The 21,155-nt window shown below is 38.4% G+C and overlaps 2 protein-coding genes across 2 annotated transcripts in view; one reads left to right on the plus strand and one right to left on the minus strand.

Annotated features, from left to right (window-relative positions):
• The window catches only part of LOC126355219 (uncharacterized), a 175,355-nt gene that overhangs the window by 151,950 nt on the left and 2,250 nt on the right, over positions 1-21,155 (plus strand). The window lies entirely within an intron of this gene.
• The window catches only part of LOC126355221 (lipase member H-like), a 107,577-nt gene that overhangs the window by 22,518 nt on the left and 63,904 nt on the right, over positions 1-21,155 (minus strand). Inside the window, exons 4-5 of the mRNA XM_050005480.1 lie at positions 13,680-13,868; positions 13,030-13,186 (exon numbers count right to left, since the gene is read on the minus strand). Of these exons, the coding sequence (XP_049861437.1) occupies positions 13,030-13,186; positions 13,680-13,868 (346 nt within the window). The remainder of the gene's footprint in view (positions 1-13,029; positions 13,187-13,679; positions 13,869-21,155) is intronic.

A 21,155-nucleotide genomic window follows, 5' to 3' on the forward strand; every position in this document is an offset into this window, starting at 1 on the left:
GGTGTCCAGATTAATGTAATGGTCATTAGTGTGTTGTCTCTAGGTTTTGTAATTGGTAATGACTTACTCTCAAGTAGGGCAGTATCATGGATTAGACCATGAAGACTGTGGTTACTTCTGCTTTTGTGGTTAATTTTTTGAAAGATTCTGCTGAATGGGGTGCAGAAGACATCAAAGGCACAATTAATTTAGTCTAATATAAGGAAGGAAATTTTCATAGATGGCCCACAGGAGCAAAAAGGTGAATTTTTAGCAAGAACAGTGGTTCCAGATGAAGTCAGTTTGCCTTCCACAAGTTGTGAGAATAACTCTAAGCACATAGAATGTGCACAGCGTGACTATTCATGGGTCAGAGACCCTTGCACATGTACATTTGGGATTTAGAGGACCAGAGGCCATTAATGAGAATGTTCCCATGATACCCCATGCCACCATTTTTAGTATGGAAGACACATTTCAAATGGAAAATAATAGTATGCAGGTAAGACCACAGTAAAATGCCATGATGACAAGTGTTCCACACCAATGACAAAGGCTGAAAGTTAAGCTCCCACCTCAACAGAGAAGCTCATGTGGAGTGGAGAATGTGAAAGAGATAGTAGAGTGTCTATACAGAAGCACAGTATACGCCAACTCACAGGTACTAGAAGACCTTGTTGTTCGGTCCATGGTTGAAAAATCTGCAAAAGCCAGATGTGGTGAGAGGACAGCAGGTGTTTCCATGTGTTGAAGTGGCATCATGTCTCACTCAGAAACAAAGGACATGGTAGATGTCATCCAGTGTACAGACAATCAGCCAAAAGTGGATGTGCAGAACACAGAGGCTGATCCTATTGAGATACTTAGGAGTATCCAAGATAACCCATTGTTGAGCCAAGAACAGAGACAAGAGCTGGAGAAAACAATAATGGAATTCAAGAATAGATTTTTGTTCCTGCTGGGAAGGAGGTTTTTGGAACTTTTCCACAAGTTTACAGTTATGTGTGATCAGCCACCGACAAGGTAAGTGTAATCAGTCACTTGGAAGCACTGAAAAGCTACCAGGGAAGCAATTCAGGTAATGGAGGCAGCCAGAATTATATCATGGACCATGTGGGCATATGTGAATCCTCTCATGATTATTCCTAAGAATGACAGATTGGTCCGTTGTTGCCTCAATGTGAGGGTGTTAAATGAGTAGCTGGAACAAGGCTACAACTGATCCAGGGAATCCTGCACCAATTCTTGGGAAAAACTTGGCTTTCAACCTTTGACATTACAATTAGTTTCCATCAAGTGTAGCTGGAAGTACATCACCTTCCTATTGATGTGGGAAGGTTACATGTACAATCCAGCACCATTTGGGCTTAAGGACTCTAGTTCGGTATTTGTACAGTATTATCACACCTGAGATGAGGGAATATTGTGTCCCCTACATCACTGAGACTATTGCCACATCTGCAACATTTGAGGAACACATGGGCCGCATAAATCAGCTACTGGTGTCACACCGACAATCTGGCTTAATGCTCAGGCCTGACAAAGTGAACATGTGTGCAAATGGAGTGGTATATCTCATGTTTGAGATCTCACTGCATGCTATCCATCCACAAAAGTGCAAACTGATGGAGACCATGAAAATGAAGTGACCATCCCATGTATGAGAGTTAAGACAGTTCTTGTGTCTGATATTATTTTACAGGGAGTACATAGTCAACTTCATGCAGACATTGAGTGTCTATACACCGTCAGGTGGCTTGCGGAGTATGGATGTAGATGTAGATACACACTGTTGGAGAGGGGTAAGAAGCAGAGCTGCAGAAAGCAGGAGGAAAATGCGTTCAAGAAACTAAAGATTGTGTTCCATCATAGTATTTGTCTTGCAGATCCTGATTTTTCAGAACCTTTGTAACTCATCACAGAGGCAATTATGGAAGGCAGTGGGGGATGTCTAGAACAGGACAACAGGGATAGGAACATACACATTTTGGCTATGTATAACCAGAAACTACTGGATGCAATGACACAGTATTTCGCTACCAAACTAGAAATGCTGCTCACTGTCTATGCATCAAAATAGTTCAGTAGATACCTGCTTGGCTGGAAAACTTGGTTATACACAAACCACTTTGCTTTCAACATTCCTAAGAATCATCAGATACACAAGTAACAGGGTGGTGGGGTAGACCATGGAAGTTCAAGAATATAATCTGGAAATAATCTTTTTGCCATGGCAAATATAACAAATTTACCAACTGGTCATCACAGGATAACAGTGACTAATGTGCTGGCAGAGACAGTAATGAGGTAATAATGGCAATGTTGGAACAATGGGACCAAGCATGCATCTGACAATACAGGAGGGATTTAGCCACAGTACGAGACCAGCAGCATGAAGTCTGGACTGTAAAGAAATTTCTGTAGTCAGCTTTGGTGTAACGGATGCACAAACAAGGAATACTGCTCTATTGTGCATGTATGAGTGGTGTGTATGTTTCTGATGGCTCGTGAAAGAATGAAGGTTGAAAATTTGGCTCCCTGATGCACTTTTGGAGTATTCACTCAAGTGCTTGCATCAGCATCTTGGTCACTGTAGAGTGACAAAGTTGTGTGTGACAGTCACCAAGGAATTTGAATATGCCATACTAAAGATGGAAAGTTGTGGTGATAGTTAGGAAATTGCTATATGTGCCAGTAAATAAAACACCTGAACATACTGTATGAGGCGAGATGCATGCAATCACACCAGATGCACCAAAAGACTTGGTGTATGTTGATCAGTATGGTTCTCTGTCAAGGGGGCAGTTCAGGGCAGCAGTTTATTTTTGTTGTCGTGGTTGTATTTACTAAGCACATCAAGGCCTTACATCGCAAAACAAGCAATGAAAGGCTCATTAAAAATTTTGATGGAAGATTATGTGCACATATGTGGTAAGCCCAAGAGAACCCTCTCACATCACTCTACGATTTTCACATCCACATAGTGGAAGGCAGGATTGGAAAAGGATGGGATCGAAGTGACCTTTTCCTCAATGAGAAACCCTCAGTCTGATCCCATGAAGTGATACATGCACCAGCTGGGAGTCATCTTTAGGGTAATGGTTTTTGACAGACATAAAGCTTGAGTCCAGTACCTACCAGAGATAGAGAGGTAATTCAATGAAGCCATGTTTTGCAGTATGGGATACCAAACAATAGATCTACAGTTCCAGAAACCAGAGAAGTCTGTGTCTAATAGGAGTCAAACCTCTGAAAGGGGAGAGAAGCAGAGACAAACCAGTACTGCAAGATTGGGCCTGGGAGATCATTATGGAAAAATCAATGGAAAGAATCAAAAAGAAGAGGGGAAAAAGGATGAAGATTTATGAGGACAGCAGCTGAATCCTCATGACAATGCATAGGCCATCAGATGTCAAAAGGGAAAATATATCAAAGTCCTTTCAACTGTAAAAGAGCCCACATGTGGCATGACAAGTGGTAGTGCTGAATGCATATGCTGTTTATGATGCCAAGCCTGAGGTTAGCATACTGAATGCCTTCAGTCTGAGGGCACATGCATTATGACCACTTGCCTAATAGGTGGTATATCCACCTTTGGCATGGATTACAGCAGCAGTGCATCATTGCATGGAAGCAATGAGGCTTTGGTACATCACAGGAGTGAGATGTGCACTGCATCTGCACATAAGTCACCAATTTTTGTAAATCCCAGGGTGGAGGGGGGAGGGTGATGAGCTCTGATGCCATGTTCAATCATATCCCAGATGCATTAAATCAGTTTCAGATCTGCCAAGTTCAAGTTGGGGGGGGGGGGGGAGGGGGGGGGGGGGCTAGCACTTCAGTTGGTACTTCCCACTGTGTTCCTCGAACCACTCCATTACACCCTTGGCCTTGTGACGTGGCACATTATCTTGTTGAAAAATGACACTGTTGTCAGGAAACATGTTGGTCTCCAGGGATGTACGTGGTCTGCAACCAGTGTACAATGCTCCTCGGTGACCATGGTGTCTTGCACAAGCTCCACTGGACCCAAGGGCATCCAAGTGAATGTTCCTCAGAACATAATGCAGCCAGTGCCAGCTTGTCTCCGTCCCGCAGTACAGGTGTCAAGAAGCTGCTTCCACGAAAGACAATAGATTCGTACCCCACCATCAGCATGATAAAGAAGGTATTGAGATTCATCAGTCCATGCAACAATCTGCCACTGTGACAGTGTCCAGTGCCGATGGTTGCATGCCCATTTCAGTCGTAGTTGTTGATGTCATCATGTCAAATAAATGTCGTGTGATTGGGGCCTCCCGTCGGCTAGACCGTTCGCCAGGTGCAAATCTTCCAATTTGACGCCACTTCAGCAACTTGGGTGTCGATGGGAATGAAAGATGATGATTAGAACACAACACCCAGTACCTGAGCAGAGAAAATCTTTAACCCAGCTAGGAATCGAACTCTTAGGATTGATATCCTGTTATGCTGACCCCTCAGTTACTGTGGGCGGGCATGGTGTCAACATTGTCACATGCACAGGTCATTGGCTGTTGAGGCCCATCAAAGGAGTGTTCAGGCACTGTGTGTTTAGATACACTCATACTCTGCCCAGAGTTAAAGTCTGATGTTTGTTCTGCCACTCATACTTTGCCCAGAGTTAAAGTCTGATGTTTGTTCTGCCACTGTTTACCGACTGTCCTGTTTTACCAGTCTGCCCAGCCTATGATGACCAACATCTGTAATGAGGGGTGGAAAACCATAAGATTTCACCTTGGTTTCACTACAAGTAGAAGACTCTCACCACAGCACTCCATGAATACATGACAAGTTGTGCAGTTTCCGAAATGCTCCTGCTGAGCTTCTGGACCATCATGATCTGCTCTCGGTCAAACTCAGATAGATCGTGTGCTTTCCCCATTCTACATACAGATAGCACGCTCACTGCTACTACATGCACCATGTTTGTGTGTCTGACTATCAGTCATTCAGGATGATAGGAGCCACCTGTCTTTGATAGCATAAGACTTCCTGTTGCACAGGATTATAATGCAGCTCATGCTAGTACATTACCATTTCATTGTATGTTACTGTTTTTTGTTGCTGCATTTCCTTAATTGTAATATGGTGTGTACATGTTATATCATATTGACATACAATGTGTAAAATTGAGTGATGCTAGCATGGATGGTGAGAAACACACATGCACTCTATTTGACAAAATTTCTGTTGCAGAGGTTTACCAAAAGTACCTTACAGTCAGCAGTAAAGACATTTCACATTTGCAAAGTAGTGCATAGAATGTGGATTGAGGCATGTTAGAATTATTTTGTATGTTATAAACTAAGATTAAGTTAAGATTGATTGAGTATACATACATGCACAATTTTTATTTTTTTATTAATTTTTTATTTAGTTATTTTTTATTGTTGAGACTTGAGTCTCTTCATGTAACTTGCACAGCAGATACTACAAAACCTGGTGAATAAGAGGAAGGCCCCCAAAAGTCAATTATACATACTTTATTCCTAATGATTGTAGGTTCCATGATAGGATCGCTCTAATCTCATTTCCGTATGTGCTGTATGGTGGGAACCAAACTCAGTGAGGAGGAATGTGGTGCACTGCTGGAAAAAAAATTAAGATGTTACCCATCCCATACTATCCTGATGGCTAGTGGTGGTCAAACAATGTATGCCATCTAGACCTGGCCACTGTTTCTATGTTTTGATACCGTGTATCAATACGTGGAACTGTTTCAGTGTTTTGAAAAGGCTATGGTTCATCGTTTCGAAACAGTTGTGTTTCATTCCGCCCTGTCTCAGATAATGGGACCAGATTTGATCTCAAGCCAGACACAGAAACTGTATCGTTGTTTCAAAATAACGCTGTTTCAGTATGCTTGTGTTTGGAACAGACTAACTGTATTGAAACAGTGATGTTTCATTTCACTCTTTCTTGGATGAGATTCGAGCTTGGCACAGATACTGAAACACATTTAATACCACTTTATGAAACACTTTATGGAACACTTTCAAGAGTGTCAAAATATTTTTGACAAACAACAGTATGAAGCTTGAGATTTCCAAAAATAAAGTTTCATTTCTGGCTGACTGCCCTATTCCAAAATGGCGTAATATCTGCTTTATAAACTCTAACCAAACAGTAAAATAATGCACTCTATTCACATTCAAAATAACAAACGTATGAAAGCCATTCAGTTAAATTACACACCTTTTATAACAATGCTTCTGTGTTCTTGTACAGTAATCATATTAAAAATGCAAGTAAGCATACAACATTTTGAATCAAAAAAACCACAGAGTGGCAGTTTTTAGACATATACATTAGTTGGATGTAGGTATAATTGCAAGCAATCTGCTTTATGTATCACTGATGGTGAAATGGTGAATGGGAAGGGCTGGAAAGCATGGTGAATTTATAGTAATGATTTGAAACGCCTTGAGGAACAAAAATTTTGTCTATTATATTTTGTTATTTACTCGAATTAAGTGGATCTATTTGTGAGTCTATAGTCAATGGCCCTATTCTCCACAATGATTCCTTTTGTGTGCATCGAAATTAGCAGGATAGGTATATTACCTATGCTAATGGAATGTAGGAATCCCAGTAGCATATACATTGTTTCTTCAGTTTGATCACACCTCCAGTTCCGTTCATGGTGGTTCTTCTGTCTTCAGCTATAGCGTTATGAAGCATGGTGTGGAATTATTTTATGAAGATGAATGCTGACAAAATTAAGTGTAACTTGTACTTGGTGTTGTTGTCTTTTAAAAGTAGTTCAACCTCTTGCTTAAACAGACATTTATGGCATAAAGCATCCAACAGTTAATTTAAGTGAAACTTGTTCGAATCCAGTTTTTATGAATCTGGGCAGTGACGAAGCCAGTTCAATTTCTGCAGCAACTGTTCAGGAATCTGCCAGTTCAGTTCTGGGTAGGTGTGGTAGACAAACAAAGATTACCGGATTTGCACCAAGAGCAGCCAATGTCTTCATCCAAATGAGCCAAAATAGATGAATAGATTTTAAGACTTGTTGTTAAAGAATATCCTCCATTTAATATAGTTGAGAGTGTAGAGTTTAGAAAAATGACTTATTTATTAAATGAAACTCCAAGAGTTTACTGTGTCAAGTATTCAATAACACACCCATGTGAGTAAGATCTGCAATGCAAGCTGCATCCTACATTTTCATTATGAATTATGGATGGACTTCTGTAAAAAACAAGAATTATATTGCACTGACTGTTCATTCATTTATAAAAACCCTGCAATCTGGAGTCATATTTGTTATCTAGTTTTAAATTCCATAACAAGCATACAGCTGAGAACATTTCCAGTGAGTTACAAAATGTGTCTTCAACTTGAGGTATTACCAATAAAATTATACATTGCACTACAGATAATACACCAAATGTGGTGAAGGCAGTGATGATGTGCAAATGGTGGCATGTACCTTGTTTTGCACATGCACAAATTTAGTTGTGCAAGTAAGCCTTGAACCAGTTACAGAAACAAGGACAAAGTGAAGTCAATAGTGGACTTTTTCAAAAGAAGCCCTCAAGCATTTCAGAAATTACGCAATATTCAGATGCAAATGGGCTTCCCTATTTTAACGCTGAAACAAGATTGTCCTACGAGAGGGAATTCCATGTATGAAATGTTTGACAGGCTTTTGAAAATCAAAGAGTCTTTGCACTCTTGCCCTCCTTAGTGTGAAAAAAAAAGAAAACTGTCCAATGAAGCCTGGTCAGTTATTGCAAAATCTTGTGAAATAGTATTTCCTTTTGATCAAGTCACAACAGAAATTAGCAGCAAAAGAAATGTAACATTGTCAAAAGCTGTCTTATTAAGTAAAGATATACGAAGCAATTGTCTGAGACTGAAAAACTCAGATTAGAGCAATAAAGCCATTAATACAGTAATTGCTAAACTTGAGGATGGAATCTGTACCCACCTCATTTAAACGTTTGCAGATAAAGCAATTGCTTGTGGAGCACATTACTGGATCCTCACTTCAGGGAGCATACATTTCCAAAAACTGGGCAAGTATTAAAAGAAACAAAAGATGCCACAATTAACAAGTGCTGTTTAATGTGACAGAAACCCATTCGGTGCTCTACAGATAATCCACCACCAGCCAAACCAGTTGTGGTGAGGACAATCAACTCTAGCAAGTGGCAGCATTTGACAAGATTTTGACCAAGCTGTAGGAGGGTTGATGTAAAGTATAGACAATCCACATGCTGCAAGCAGTGGTGGCCGCCAAAGCATTCCATTGGCAGTGCCAAAAAAACGTAGTTTGGTAGCTTTGAGAGTTTTATGGCATTTTGTCAATAATTCATATATTTCATAAGGTATTATATCAAACAAAACGTATAGGGAAACAGAAATAAACACTTATTACAACAGCACCCTTCTTATGCACACAGAGAGTTTGATATATTCCTGGAGAACATGATTGCAAGCGTTTGTATAAGAGAGAGAAAGAGTGAGGCTGCTTTAGCTATCTTTTTCCCATGTCTGCAAGAGATATAAAATGAAACACTGACCTCAAAAATCTCTATCACACATACATATGCATGAGCATGCACACATATCAACAGCATAATTCTTCACTGCTCACAGGGTATGTGCAGTCACTTTTATGTGGCAGATGTAAGTAGGGCAAGTTTTGATGTATGGTTGCTTAAGTGAATTTTATACTTCAAGGAAGCATACCAATCTCTGCATTTCAGTTACCTTGAAATGACTTAACATATTTTTCAGTTCTATCAAATGTACATATTATGAGCTGTATCCAGATGACGTGAATGTTTGACGAAAAACTGCCATACTTGACCATTGCATTATATGCTCCAGCCTGTTATGGTAATTTATTTATCTTTGTGCATCAGTCACTTTACAGGCCTGCTCTGTGTGGCAAACAATGGAAAATTTAACTATAAGAAAAGTGTGAGTAGCACACTCATAAATGTTAATTCAGTGCCTTGCTTACTAGAAAGCTATCTCAATAAATTACATCTCATGACATACTTTTTCAAGAGCACATACAGATTTTCACTCATAAAACCTCTCAAAATTAGGAGCTAAAATACAGAAAAATGAGTTTGGCAAAATCTGTTATGTCAAACATACAAACTCTGTCCTCAGCCAATTGAAAAGTATGAAAGTCACACTACACGAAAGCAGTGCATTTGCTGCAGGAAATACGAAACTTCCAAGATACCTAGGTGAAAGTTTCATACTGTCTGTGATATGAATGGCACTCTCGCACCTCATTTGTGTTTATATGAAATATTTATACAGTAGACATTCAAGAAGATGTAATGTGTAGGTCTATATGCTTACAAAATAGAAACTATTTCACTGTTACAAAACTGCCTATATAAAGATTACATTGTGTTGTTTCATTGTTTCAAAACAGTTACGTGGCTCAGTTTGCTCATCTCTAATGTCATCAATATTTATTGTGCGAGCAAGTATTTGAACTGACATCCATTTTGTAACCATTTTACAGAACTCATTGATGAACTTCATTACTGTGTAAGGTCAATTTTTGTGTTACATGTCTTACTTTTAAGTGTCTTATGTGGTTCTCATATTGACATTTGTGACATAGAACTCATTGATAAACTTTTTTGTTGTGTAAGGTTCATTTGTGTTCAACATGTTTTATTTGTTTCACACATCATAACTCGTGTGTCTCTTGTGTCTATCATGTTGGTGTATGTCCCACATAACTCATTGATGAACATCATTACAGGGTAAGATTTATTTTAGTTAGACACATCCTAATTCTGTGTGCCTTGTATGTATTTATTATTTAAATTTGTGACATATCTCCACGTTAACAGTATTAGGGTGTAAAGTTTATTTTTATTTTCGCACATCTCTGTTCCATGGTTATTTTGTGTGTCTTATGTGCGTCTGTGATGTCATTACCCCGTTCAATGTGATATGTGTTCCTCATGCACTGTTCACTTGTTCTGATCTCTATTTATTTTTACGTGTCTTGTTTCATTTATTATGGGTAACATTTGTATGTGTGTGTGTGTGTGTGTGTGTGAAGAGCCAAGTGAACACATATTGAACACTATGCCAAGACTCTCAACCTTCCATATCAAAAGCTTAAGAGTCATGCCAAGGGTCTATGGAGTAGCTCTGCTGGCAGACACTTTCAATACCTCCCAGTGCCAGCTGCCGTGTAGGGGAAAAAAGTTGAACCTCGTAAAGTGACCACAGGAGACGTGGACATGAGGGCATTCCGCACCCATGAAATGGGTAGGCTTTAAGAAAAAGACTCTTGGTTCATTTGAGAATAGACACCTTGTAAGGGCCTAACAGACAGTGAGAAGCTTGCCAAAAATTCATGAGCTGCTGCAGTCTGAGACAGAGCATATACACACAAGTGTCAAGAATGGACATGTGGATGTGTGTGAGACTCCTAGCTGGCTGCAGCAATTTTACCCTACCTTAAAAAAGCGAGAAACATGCCAATAATTCAAAGACCCCTGTAGGCAGAGAGACAAAGTGTAGACACAAAACTGCCAAGAATGCACAGAGGGAGGCAGAAGAAACTATGGAACTGTGGAAGAAAAATCAGCCAGACAGTAACAAGGTGCTTATAAAACATAAATTCCAGCAGGTTCTCAGACAAAGCATTAACTTGCCCAGGCCTCATGTAGAGACTACCATTATTAAGAAATGTTTTCACAGCAACTAAGGCATGCAGGAAACATCAGAACAATCTGTTGGATTGATTGCGACCAACACTGGGAACAGTTTCGGCAGTGAATATGTGAGGAAAATGCCAGTTCCCAAGTTACACACCTGCCCACACAAGACAGAAAATTTCCACTCTGCATTATTCACAAAACAGTCATCAGTCATTTGGTGGCATTACAAGTTTAGTCCACAAATGGATAATGCCAAGGGGAAGAAGAATTCATTGAGGACAGTCAGGAGAAGTGATGGAACAGTTGGTGAGATAGTATGAAAGAAAGAGGAGATGGAGGCTCTTCCACACATTGCCTACTTAATCTTTACTCCCATCTGAATGTTCATCCCCAATTTGTGACTTATCCTGGAGCTGTCTGTGTTAAGTGGACAAATCCTTATGGTGCTTGGGAACGAAGCACTAAACTAAGCATTTAAATCTGTCTTCCAACACTCTGGCAATGCTACTTCAGCTATTCAACCTGCTATGAGCATTCAACATGGAGACTGTTCTGGAGCCTCACAACAAAGCTGCAAGACACTAATCGCAGCTGCCGAGCCACTTCAGCACAGCAATGAGGCGATGTGCCGTACTGACCCACTGTCTGCTGCCAACATCACCACATGACAATGACTATGAATAATGGTGAGATGATTCATTCCATCCTCCTTCCCATTAATAATTGAGTTGTGTTCATGTCTACTCAAACTGACCCTGAGATTTGTTATGTGTGTAAAAGGCACTGCAAAAAGAGCAAAGGTTTCATGTGTTAATCCTCTAATTAATCTGTTCCATTTGCATATCAATCCCTTACTCTCATAAACCTTTGCTGCTTGATTTCACTATATGATTGTTGTAGTTACTTAATTACCAGATTCGAGGGTGGGGTGATATCATAAGTAATCTGTATGTCACGTCAGGCCAGAAATGAGAATTTTCAGTTCACTATACAACATACATTAAATGTTATAATTACCATTCAGCACTTTATCCCTGAATACTAATAATTCCTCCTGGAACACCCTGTGTGTGTGTGTGTGTGTGTGTGTGTGTGTGTGTGTGTGTGTGTGTGTGTGTGTGTGTGTTTGAAAGAGAGAGAGAGAGAGAGAGAGAGAGAGAGAGAGAGAGAGAGAGAGAGAGAGAGAGAGAGAATCTTAGAATGACAGATTTTTCCTGAATTTCTTTTGGTAACTCCCAAGGCATAAATAATGAGTAGTCAGGGTATTTAAACATGTTTTCACTCCCTTGAGAGCATGATGTACACATTGTGTTCCAGTTCTATTAGGACTGCTTATGTGAAATTCCAAATTGCAATGTTATCGCAAGTCAGGTTTTGGGTTTACAGTCCTTGAAATTTGAGCAACAACTGTACAGAAGGACATAGAATGATCATCACTACAGCAGGCATCCTGGCAATGATTGTAACAATGTGTTCCTGACATCATCAGAAAATGGCAGTGGAGCAGTGAGACATTGATCAAGTTTTGTGTTTGTGACAGTTCATTGTGGTTGGGTTGTTTTGGGGAGGAGACCAGACAGTGAGGTCACTGGTCTCATCGGAATAGGGAAGGATGGGCACGGATGTCAGCCATGCCCTTTCCAAGGAACATCCCGGCATTTGCCTGGAGAAATTTAGGGAAGTTACAGAAAACCTAAATCAGGATGGCCAGAAGTGGGATTGAACCATCATCCTCCTGAATGCGAGTCCAGTGTGCTAGCCACTGTGCCATCTCACTCAGAACAATTCATTGGATTTGACCCAATTCATTGGATTTGACCCAAATATCAAGAGGGAGGTTCCTGATTGCTCCGCCATGACAATGCACCAGACCACAAAGTGAAGATTGTGCACAAGTTTTTGGGCAGAAAACAGATCACAATCCTTTATCACCTACCATATTTGCCAGATTTTGTCCCACCTAACTTCTGATTGCTCCCCTAATTGAAGTTGGTAATGAACGTATGGCATTATAATGCATTTAAGAACATCCCCAAAAAACTGTACTGCAGTACTAAATGTAATTCCAAAAAAGGACTGCAGTGACTGTTTCAAAACACCTTCAAAATTATTTCAGCTATGCATTGTTTTCAGTGGGAGACTATTTTTAACAAGTCAGTGATTCCGTGAACATAAGCTATGACTTTTATTTTTCATAGCCACAGTCCTAACAGAACGGGGACACACATTGGTACTAAGTATGTTTGAATGAATATAAGGACAATTATTGTTATATGTAATTATCCATTATTTTTTGGTCTAGATTACTCAGGTGCTCCTAAACTACATCAGTTACAAAATCACATTACACATTATGAATGTATTGTACCTGGTTGGGGTAGTCTCTCCCATGAGAGCTGTTGGATTCCCAGCACAATTTCCACTCATGTAGTCATTCCAGCTGCCACATTGGTGTGCCGTAAAACCTATCTCTGTTGTTATGGATTCAGCAAAATAGTAAAATGACCGAGCATGACTGCAGGTATCTGTGAATTTGTGGAATAAAAAAAATGCATAACTTTACTGTAGCCACACAGAAAAAAATGTGATTATAAAGCTACCATTTGGAATTATGTGCCACATGAGCAAACAGCTTTCAATTATGTTTTTTTTTTAAGAAAAAGACAATTATTATCTAGATGCATCACCTAATACTACAGAAACTTAACATCTGAAAAAATAAAAGCTTAGTCTTTATCCTTATGGTATATTTTTAATTAACAGAAATACCTAAACTTGTAATATACTGTACTAAATATTTTCTTTACTTTTAAATGCATAAGGATTCATTTTGGTTACAATATTTAAGTTTGAGAAAGAGTACCATATTTCACAAAGGATTTTTACATATTTGGTTAACAGAACTGTAAAAGTTATAGGTCTTCAGTTGCATAGTATAGCATAGATGTTTGCATAGCAATACAACTCTCTCTACTTTTGAATAAAAGTTAAAAGCACATAATTTCATAAATAACTAACATCCAATATCAATGCCACAGCCAGGCTGGAATGTTCCACCATTTGGGTAAAAGTCAGCTGTGCCCATAGGATCTTTCCATCCCAGAAGTCCACCATTGGTGTGTATCACCTGTACAAAGCTAGCATCACTTGCGTCAAGGCGGTTCTCAATGGGCTCTAAACTGTAGAGAGGAAATGCTGGGTCCATGCCTGCACACAGATGAAATCACGTTTTTGATTAATGTTATTCTGATATACTGGATAGTATATTTGCATTAGTATATTGTTCTCTGCTTTCTCTCCTGCATTTGTTACAGCATTAGAACTGAATTTAGACTGGTTTATACTGCAAATAGACTCTCACTAAATTCTGAGAAGACACAGTACATAAAATTCTATACAACAAATGGCATAAAACCATTGATAAATATAGACTTTGAACAGAAGTCTGTTGCTAAGGCAGAATATTCAAAATTTCTAGGTGTGTGCATTGATGGGAAATTGAACTGGAAGAAACACATTCATGTTACATTCAGTTATGCTATTAGGGTTATTGCAAATTTTGGTGATAAAAATATCAGTAAATCAGCCTGATATGCCTATTTTCATGCACTGCTTTCATGTGTCATCATATTTTGGGGTAAATTCATCATTAAGAAAAAAGTATTCATTGAACAAAAGTGTATAATCAGATTAATAGCTGAAGCCCACCCAAGATCACCTTGCAGACATTTATTTAAGGAACTCAGAATATTCATATTACCTTTGCAATATGTGTATTCACTTATGAAATTTGTTATTAACAGGCCATGCCAATTCAAAAATAATAGTGAAGTGCATAGCTACAGCAGTAGAAGAAAGGATGATCTTCACTACTAAGGGGACACAGAAAGGGGTGATGAATCACTAATTGGAAAAAGAAAGAAAGTCTTCTTTTTTCAGAAAATAATCTGAGCTATAACTTTAATTTTGGGACGGTCTGCTCATCAGTGAGTGGAAACAGGAAGCAAAAACAAGTAAAAATACGGGAAGTTCTTCTGTTTTCCAGTCACTAGTGTAAGCAGCATCACCAGATGTCAGGTACAGAATGTTACAACAATGCTACTACATGGCATTTAAACACATTGTTTCTGTTTTACTGTCCCACATTATTATCTGTGTTTATGTAAGCTGGCGTTTGTAGACTCGTAGCATAATGAGTGAAAGTGACTGTGAAATTGAAAAAGTGCATGGGAGAAGAAAAGGCGTAAGAAATGTAAAAGATGATGTCAAAGAAAGAGACAAGAGAGCTAGAACACTAAGACAGCAATACATAACCTCTAAAGGATTATTTGTGCCACAAAAACGGTCTCACCGAGCGAGGTGGCACACTGGACTCACATTTGGGAGGACGACGGTTCAATCCCGCATCAAGCCATCCTTATTTAGGTTTTTCGTGATTTCCCTAAATGGCTCCAGGCAAATGCCAGGATGGTTCCTCTGAAAGGGCATGGCCGACTTCCTTCCCCGTCCTTCCCTGATCTGACTAGACTGATGACCTCGCAGTTTGGTCTCTTCCCACAAACAACCCAACCCCCACAAAAGTGGTCTGGTCTGCCATGCAAGTAAGTTTTATATAAATGTTTTCATGTGATATTTGTCTTCATTTCACTGCTAAATATTCAAGTGAAATATACTGTAATTTTGCTCCAAAATTCTGTTTTAGTGCAGTTATTCCAAAATGTGTTTTGAACATTTCAAAGATGAAGATCAAATAGAAATAATTAGGAGATTGTATGATGGTAAAACTAAGAGGGAGAAAGGTCTGCAGTTAATGGAACTGATAGATAGTTCACCTCAACAAAGAAGAAGGAACAGAAAAGAAACTCCAACATTTGTAGAGAAAGGTACATACAGATTCTTTGACCATAAGGATATGGGTATGTCACAAAGCATTTTGCAGTTTGCATGCTCTCACTGATAAGGCTGTTGTACACTTAACATCACTGCTGTTAATAACCAGTCTCCAGATGACTGTAGAGGAAAGCATATTAACAGGGAAATACAGTTGGATCTGATGTCCTTGCTAAGATTGATGCTGACATTTGATCTCTCCCAACCCACCAGTCACTACAGTGGTAAAAGTATTGTATATTTGGATTCCAACTTAAATGTGAAAAAGATGCATGACTTGTTTTGTGATAAAAACCCATAACTGATAGTGAAGTATGAATATTATCTCAAACACTTCAATGAAAATTTTCATTGTAGATTCGGTTGCCCACAAGTAGATGTATGTTCTGCCTGTGAGGAGCTTCTAGCCAAAATTAAATCTCCATTCCTGAATGAAGTTGCAAAATGAGTGGCTGTCGCAGAATTGATGGTTCACAAGCGATGAGCATCTAAGTTTTATAAAAAACTGCAAGAGGTGATAAAACTGTGTGCTGAAAGGAACGATGTAGTCGGCCTAGTGTTTGATTATATGCAAAATGTTCCCCTTCCTTGTCTTCCTGTACAGAAAATTGTGGCCTTTTGTATTTGGAATCCATAACCTGAAAGACAATACAGCACAGTTTTACTGCTACCACAAGGGACAAGGTAATTGAGGTCCCAATGAAGTGTGCACATTTCTCAGTGACTACATAAGTAGACTACCTAACTTAGTGAAAGAACTACATGTGTTCAGTGTTTTGTGTGGCAGGCAAAATAAAAACACTGTTGTACGGTACCTGATGTATCTCACAATGACTGGGAAATTTCCAATAATTCTTCATTATTTTTCAGTTTCATGTCACTCCTTCCTCTCATGTGATAGAGATTCTGCCATAATCAAGAGTCATATGACAACAGGATAGAATCTACTCTGTTAAACAGTACATTGAAATGATAGTTAATTCAAGAAAAAACACTGAATTCATTTAAAGTAAAGACTTGACTTTAAGGAATGGTGGCCACGCCACTTTAAAAAATCTTCATTTGGTGTAAATTGTCAAGTAGAGGAAAGATTTTCACTTCCTAGATTTCAGCATTTGCCCTATAAACATCAGAATCCAGGGCATGTTGTTTGTTTGGAATGGATAGATGGACTGTTTCACAATACATACAGGCTTTTTAAAGGAAAACAAGTACCTGATTATCTCAGAGCTATTGCAAACAACAATAAGATTCCTATAAATACCAAGAAGCTGCAAGATCTTAATAAAATAATGAAGTACATTCCATTAGAGCATCAAGAGTTTTTTAACAACACTCTTCAGTGGCCGACTTCCAAAAGAGACAACATAGTACAATCTTATGAAGATTACAAAGTGTTAAAGAATATTGTTAATTAATTTTTTTTATATTGTATCAGAGTACATTGTTGTTCTTAAGATGTTTTACTAAATAAATATCATTTTTTTCAAATAAACATAAACATAAATAAAATGTAGCTGTTTAAGACTATGCAACTGTGACATTCCTTGCAAATGCCCCACGAGAGGATCATTTATCAGAAATGGGACGAATGTCCACCAATTTCCAAAGGGGAGAGCTTCAAAAATATTTATGGAATATACTGGAATGACTCATCACTGTGTACAGATGGCCTAGTTCTACAATATTGTAAGCGTTAACAAGTTTTTTTTAATAGTTTTATCTAAACAGAGTTGATTGGACTTTCTTCCTTTCATTGTACTACCACAAAAATCTTTAGTCATTTGCCAAACAGCATTAAAAGTCTGACAGATAGCCAATTAACATTTAAAAACAAATTAAAAGAATTTTTGAATGACAATTCTTTCTACTCAATAGATGAATTTCTAGATATGAAGTAGTAACTGTAAAAAAAAAGTGTAAACAAAATATGTTAAACTGACATGATCCACATCATTACAAAATGTCATATTAATGATCTATGGAGCAAGTATTAGTGTAATCAGGGGTGGTGGCAAGTGGGGGGTGGGGGGGGGGGGTGTGGCTATGGGGGCTATAGCTCCCCATGGTGTACCATATTACAGTGGATAAAATGACTTCAGAAATCAGTGAATATACTACTCCAACAGATTCAATCATTTTTTTTAATAATTTTGCAGCAATATAGGTTGCAATATATTCCAATCACATTTTAACAAAAGAATAAGAGCTTCAAATAGCTTACTACCTAAACCAATAAATATCATTTAACTGAAAATAGGTGTTTTATTATTTATTAATACACACTTTTTAACCTGAACTCCAAAACAGTTTCCAAAAACTACTTTAAGCAACACCAAATTTCACCAATTTGTTGGCAGATGACCCCACCTCTCCTTTTGTTAAACCATATTCCATTCTCCCAAACCCCCTCCAACCCCCCCCCCCCCCCCCCCCCCCATTTGACAGACTTATAGAATCGCCCCTTAGTGTAATGTAATGTAATGTAATGCAAAAAAATCTTTGAATTTTGTCTCTTGTTTTTCATGAGAAGAAAGTTTTCTTGAGTGTATCAGTTCAGATCATTAAGCAGTATTCCTGTACTTTCAAATCAATGGAAACATACAATCAAAAACCATTATTAACTTTCATTATTTACACATTATGCAATAAATTACAGAGAACTGAAGTAGCAATTTTAATTTTCTTTATTACTTAATGACTAGTTTCCAGCCTAAGTGCATTATCAGATCCTCCTAGAAAAACATAAATCAGTAATTACTTTGTACATTACAAAAACAGTGCCATGGTGCAATGACAACTGTTTTATATTGGACTGTGTGATTTTATTCATGTTGAACTCCCTTATCTTGCCATTTTGTACACAGCTGTCTTTTATTTCTGATGGTGTTTAATGGTTTATTTCTAATGACGTGGTTTTACCACTGTTTTATGACTAATTTTATGTAATTGTTTGCTACCTATTTTGTGTGGTTTCAATAATCTTCAAAAATCTTATCTTGCCATATTGTACTAAGTTATATGTAAAAAATTGTTTATAGATATATTTGTTGGTTGTTTTAAAACTCATTTTCACATTACTAGTATCCAATTTATTTCATCAGTGACCGAGTATGGCCTAGACATGATAATGTGTACACACCTTCTTGTTTCCATTACAAATGTAACTTAAATATCTCCTTGTAAAGATTTATGTTGTATTTAAAATATGTAGTCTGTAATGCTTGTTACCAGATGTGCAGTTAATAACTTTACAAGAATCTGAAAAGAGAGAAGGAACAAAATATGTAAAATAAATTTGTTGCTAGACATTACAGTTCCGATGATCACCTCCTATCCTAGTCTTCCTAATAGCTTCTACATTGCAGCATCTTAGTTATGTGAATGAAGTTCAGCCCTGGACTAATTTTCAAGACGTATTTAACTGGAATTAATAGGCATGTGGCTGTCGTAATGGGTGTTATTGCATAGCATAGTGGTGAGTAGCAATTGTTATCAGTTATCTTTGTACTGTGGCACTGTTTTGTGATGTACAGAGTGCTTACTATTCGATTATGTTTTTTCTAGGCTGATTTAATAATGAGCTTAGGCTCAAAGCTAATTGTCAAGTAGTATAGAAAAGTAATATTTTAACTTGGATAGTTCTCTGTAATTTATTGTATAATTACTGACATCATGCCTTTCAGAATCATGGAAATTAGTTTCTTGTATTTATTTTTATTCCACATTTTAACTAACCTAAACACTTTTTTACTTTGTTTGACAAAAACCTGTTTCGTAGTATGAAACAGGTCTGTGGGAATGTTGACCCACAATACAAATTAGGTATATGTGATGCAGTAGAGCAAAAGTAATTTCTTGCACACACCATCCAGAAATATAAAATAGAGCACAATACAAAACCTACTGACCACTTGAAAGAACGAAGATAAACTGAACACAGATCAACAAAGATGAAGATATCAACACACTACCCTCTCTTGGTGATTGTTTTTAAGTTCACTGAGGAATTTTGGTGACTGACCCCCCCCCCCCCCCCCCTTCCTCCACTTTCCTCAGAAGAGCACAGCTCTTGATGCTTGTACTGCACCACTCAACAAGCCCACATACAGACTGCTAATGGCCACTGTCGTTTCACTGGGTAGTAGTACCATTCTCTGATACACTGAAGTGCTTTATCCAATCTAATGACAAATTAGTGGGTTTCCAGTTCTGCAGGATTTTCAAAGTGTCCTTTCCAATCACTTCCTTGGCTGCTGTGTACTTGTGAGGCACCAGTCAATGAGTGTTGAAAGATACAGGAGTATCCAGAGTCTGAATGTGGCATCATTTGTTGTACGCCACAGTGGTAGGAGGCAATGACTGCTCATTAACAGGTCCAGGCTGAAATGTTTGAGCAGTCAACACAGTATGGGGTGTAGGAGAATCCTTATTAAGTCTTCTAGTTCAGCTGGAATGGTCTCTAATTTAATAGTCACTGGACATAATTTGGAAAGTAACACTTTATTCTCCACAAAAATGTTTGTTTTGTTGCACTGTGGGGATGCTAGCTTGTCTTGCAAGTCACAGTATGCTCACTCCAAAGCTTCACCCACATCAGGTGAGCAGTCTGGAGTGTGAGAAATTGAGCTGTTTGAATCCATCTCTTATCATCCGTATACTCAGTGTAGCAGAACCGTGAGAATAACTACTTGTATAGTGACTTGTGATGTAAAGCACTTTGCCAAAAATCATTTACTAGTTTCAGAACCAATATGTGTATGTGCCATGCTCAAGAAAATGTTGATGTTATAGTGACACAAAATGTCAGCTCCTAGGACTGGTTCTGTTAACAAGAAAATTAACTCTACAGATCGCTTGAAACTGAGATCCAATCACAGTCTGCTCCCCGTAAAATAGTTTGAGGTTTTTTTTATGGTGTTTCACATGCACCATACTAATTTACAAACTAGAGTCACTTAGGTATGTATGAAATATGTGAATATCTTTGATATATGGCCAATGTTACCTGTGGTATGTGTTGGCCATGCTGTGTTGTGTCACTACACCATTTGTGCTTTCATTGCCAATGCAGGAAATTAAATCTGATCCTTTGGTGGAGGTTTTAACAGCTGATGGTTGTTGGCACATAGTGGCAAAAGCATCAGAATTTTGTGAGGAACCATAAACACAGTCTGTAGGTAAGCATTTCTTTTTGAAGCAGCAGCTAGCTGTGTGTAGACCCCATTGCTGTTGTCATTGTAAGCATAAGAAAAGATGCACTTCCATGGCTATTTTCTGAAACACTTGTGGTGCCAACTCTGGCCAGTGTTCATTTGTTGCCACTATGGCACCTGTTGAAGTGGGCATTACCTCCCAGCTGATGTGAAATAGCATTCTTTCTGTTGTTTCCTGGAGGTGCCACAGGGGGGCAGATAACATTGCTGTTGTGGTACATGCTTGTAACACCACACCCATGTTATTGTTTAGCACAACTTCATAGTTTTGTCTGTGACATCCAACTGTGAAGACATATTGCCTCTATTGCTAGAAATCTAAGCACTTTTAATGGTGAATGGTAGTTGATTAAACCACACTTGGTGCAAGATTCTATCAGAATTTTCA

Source organism: Schistocerca gregaria, chromosome 3, assembly GCF_023897955.1.
Source record: "Schistocerca gregaria isolate iqSchGreg1 chromosome 3, iqSchGreg1.2, whole genome shotgun sequence".
NCBI classification, from domain to species: Eukaryota; Metazoa; Arthropoda; class Insecta; order Orthoptera; family Acrididae; genus Schistocerca; species Schistocerca gregaria.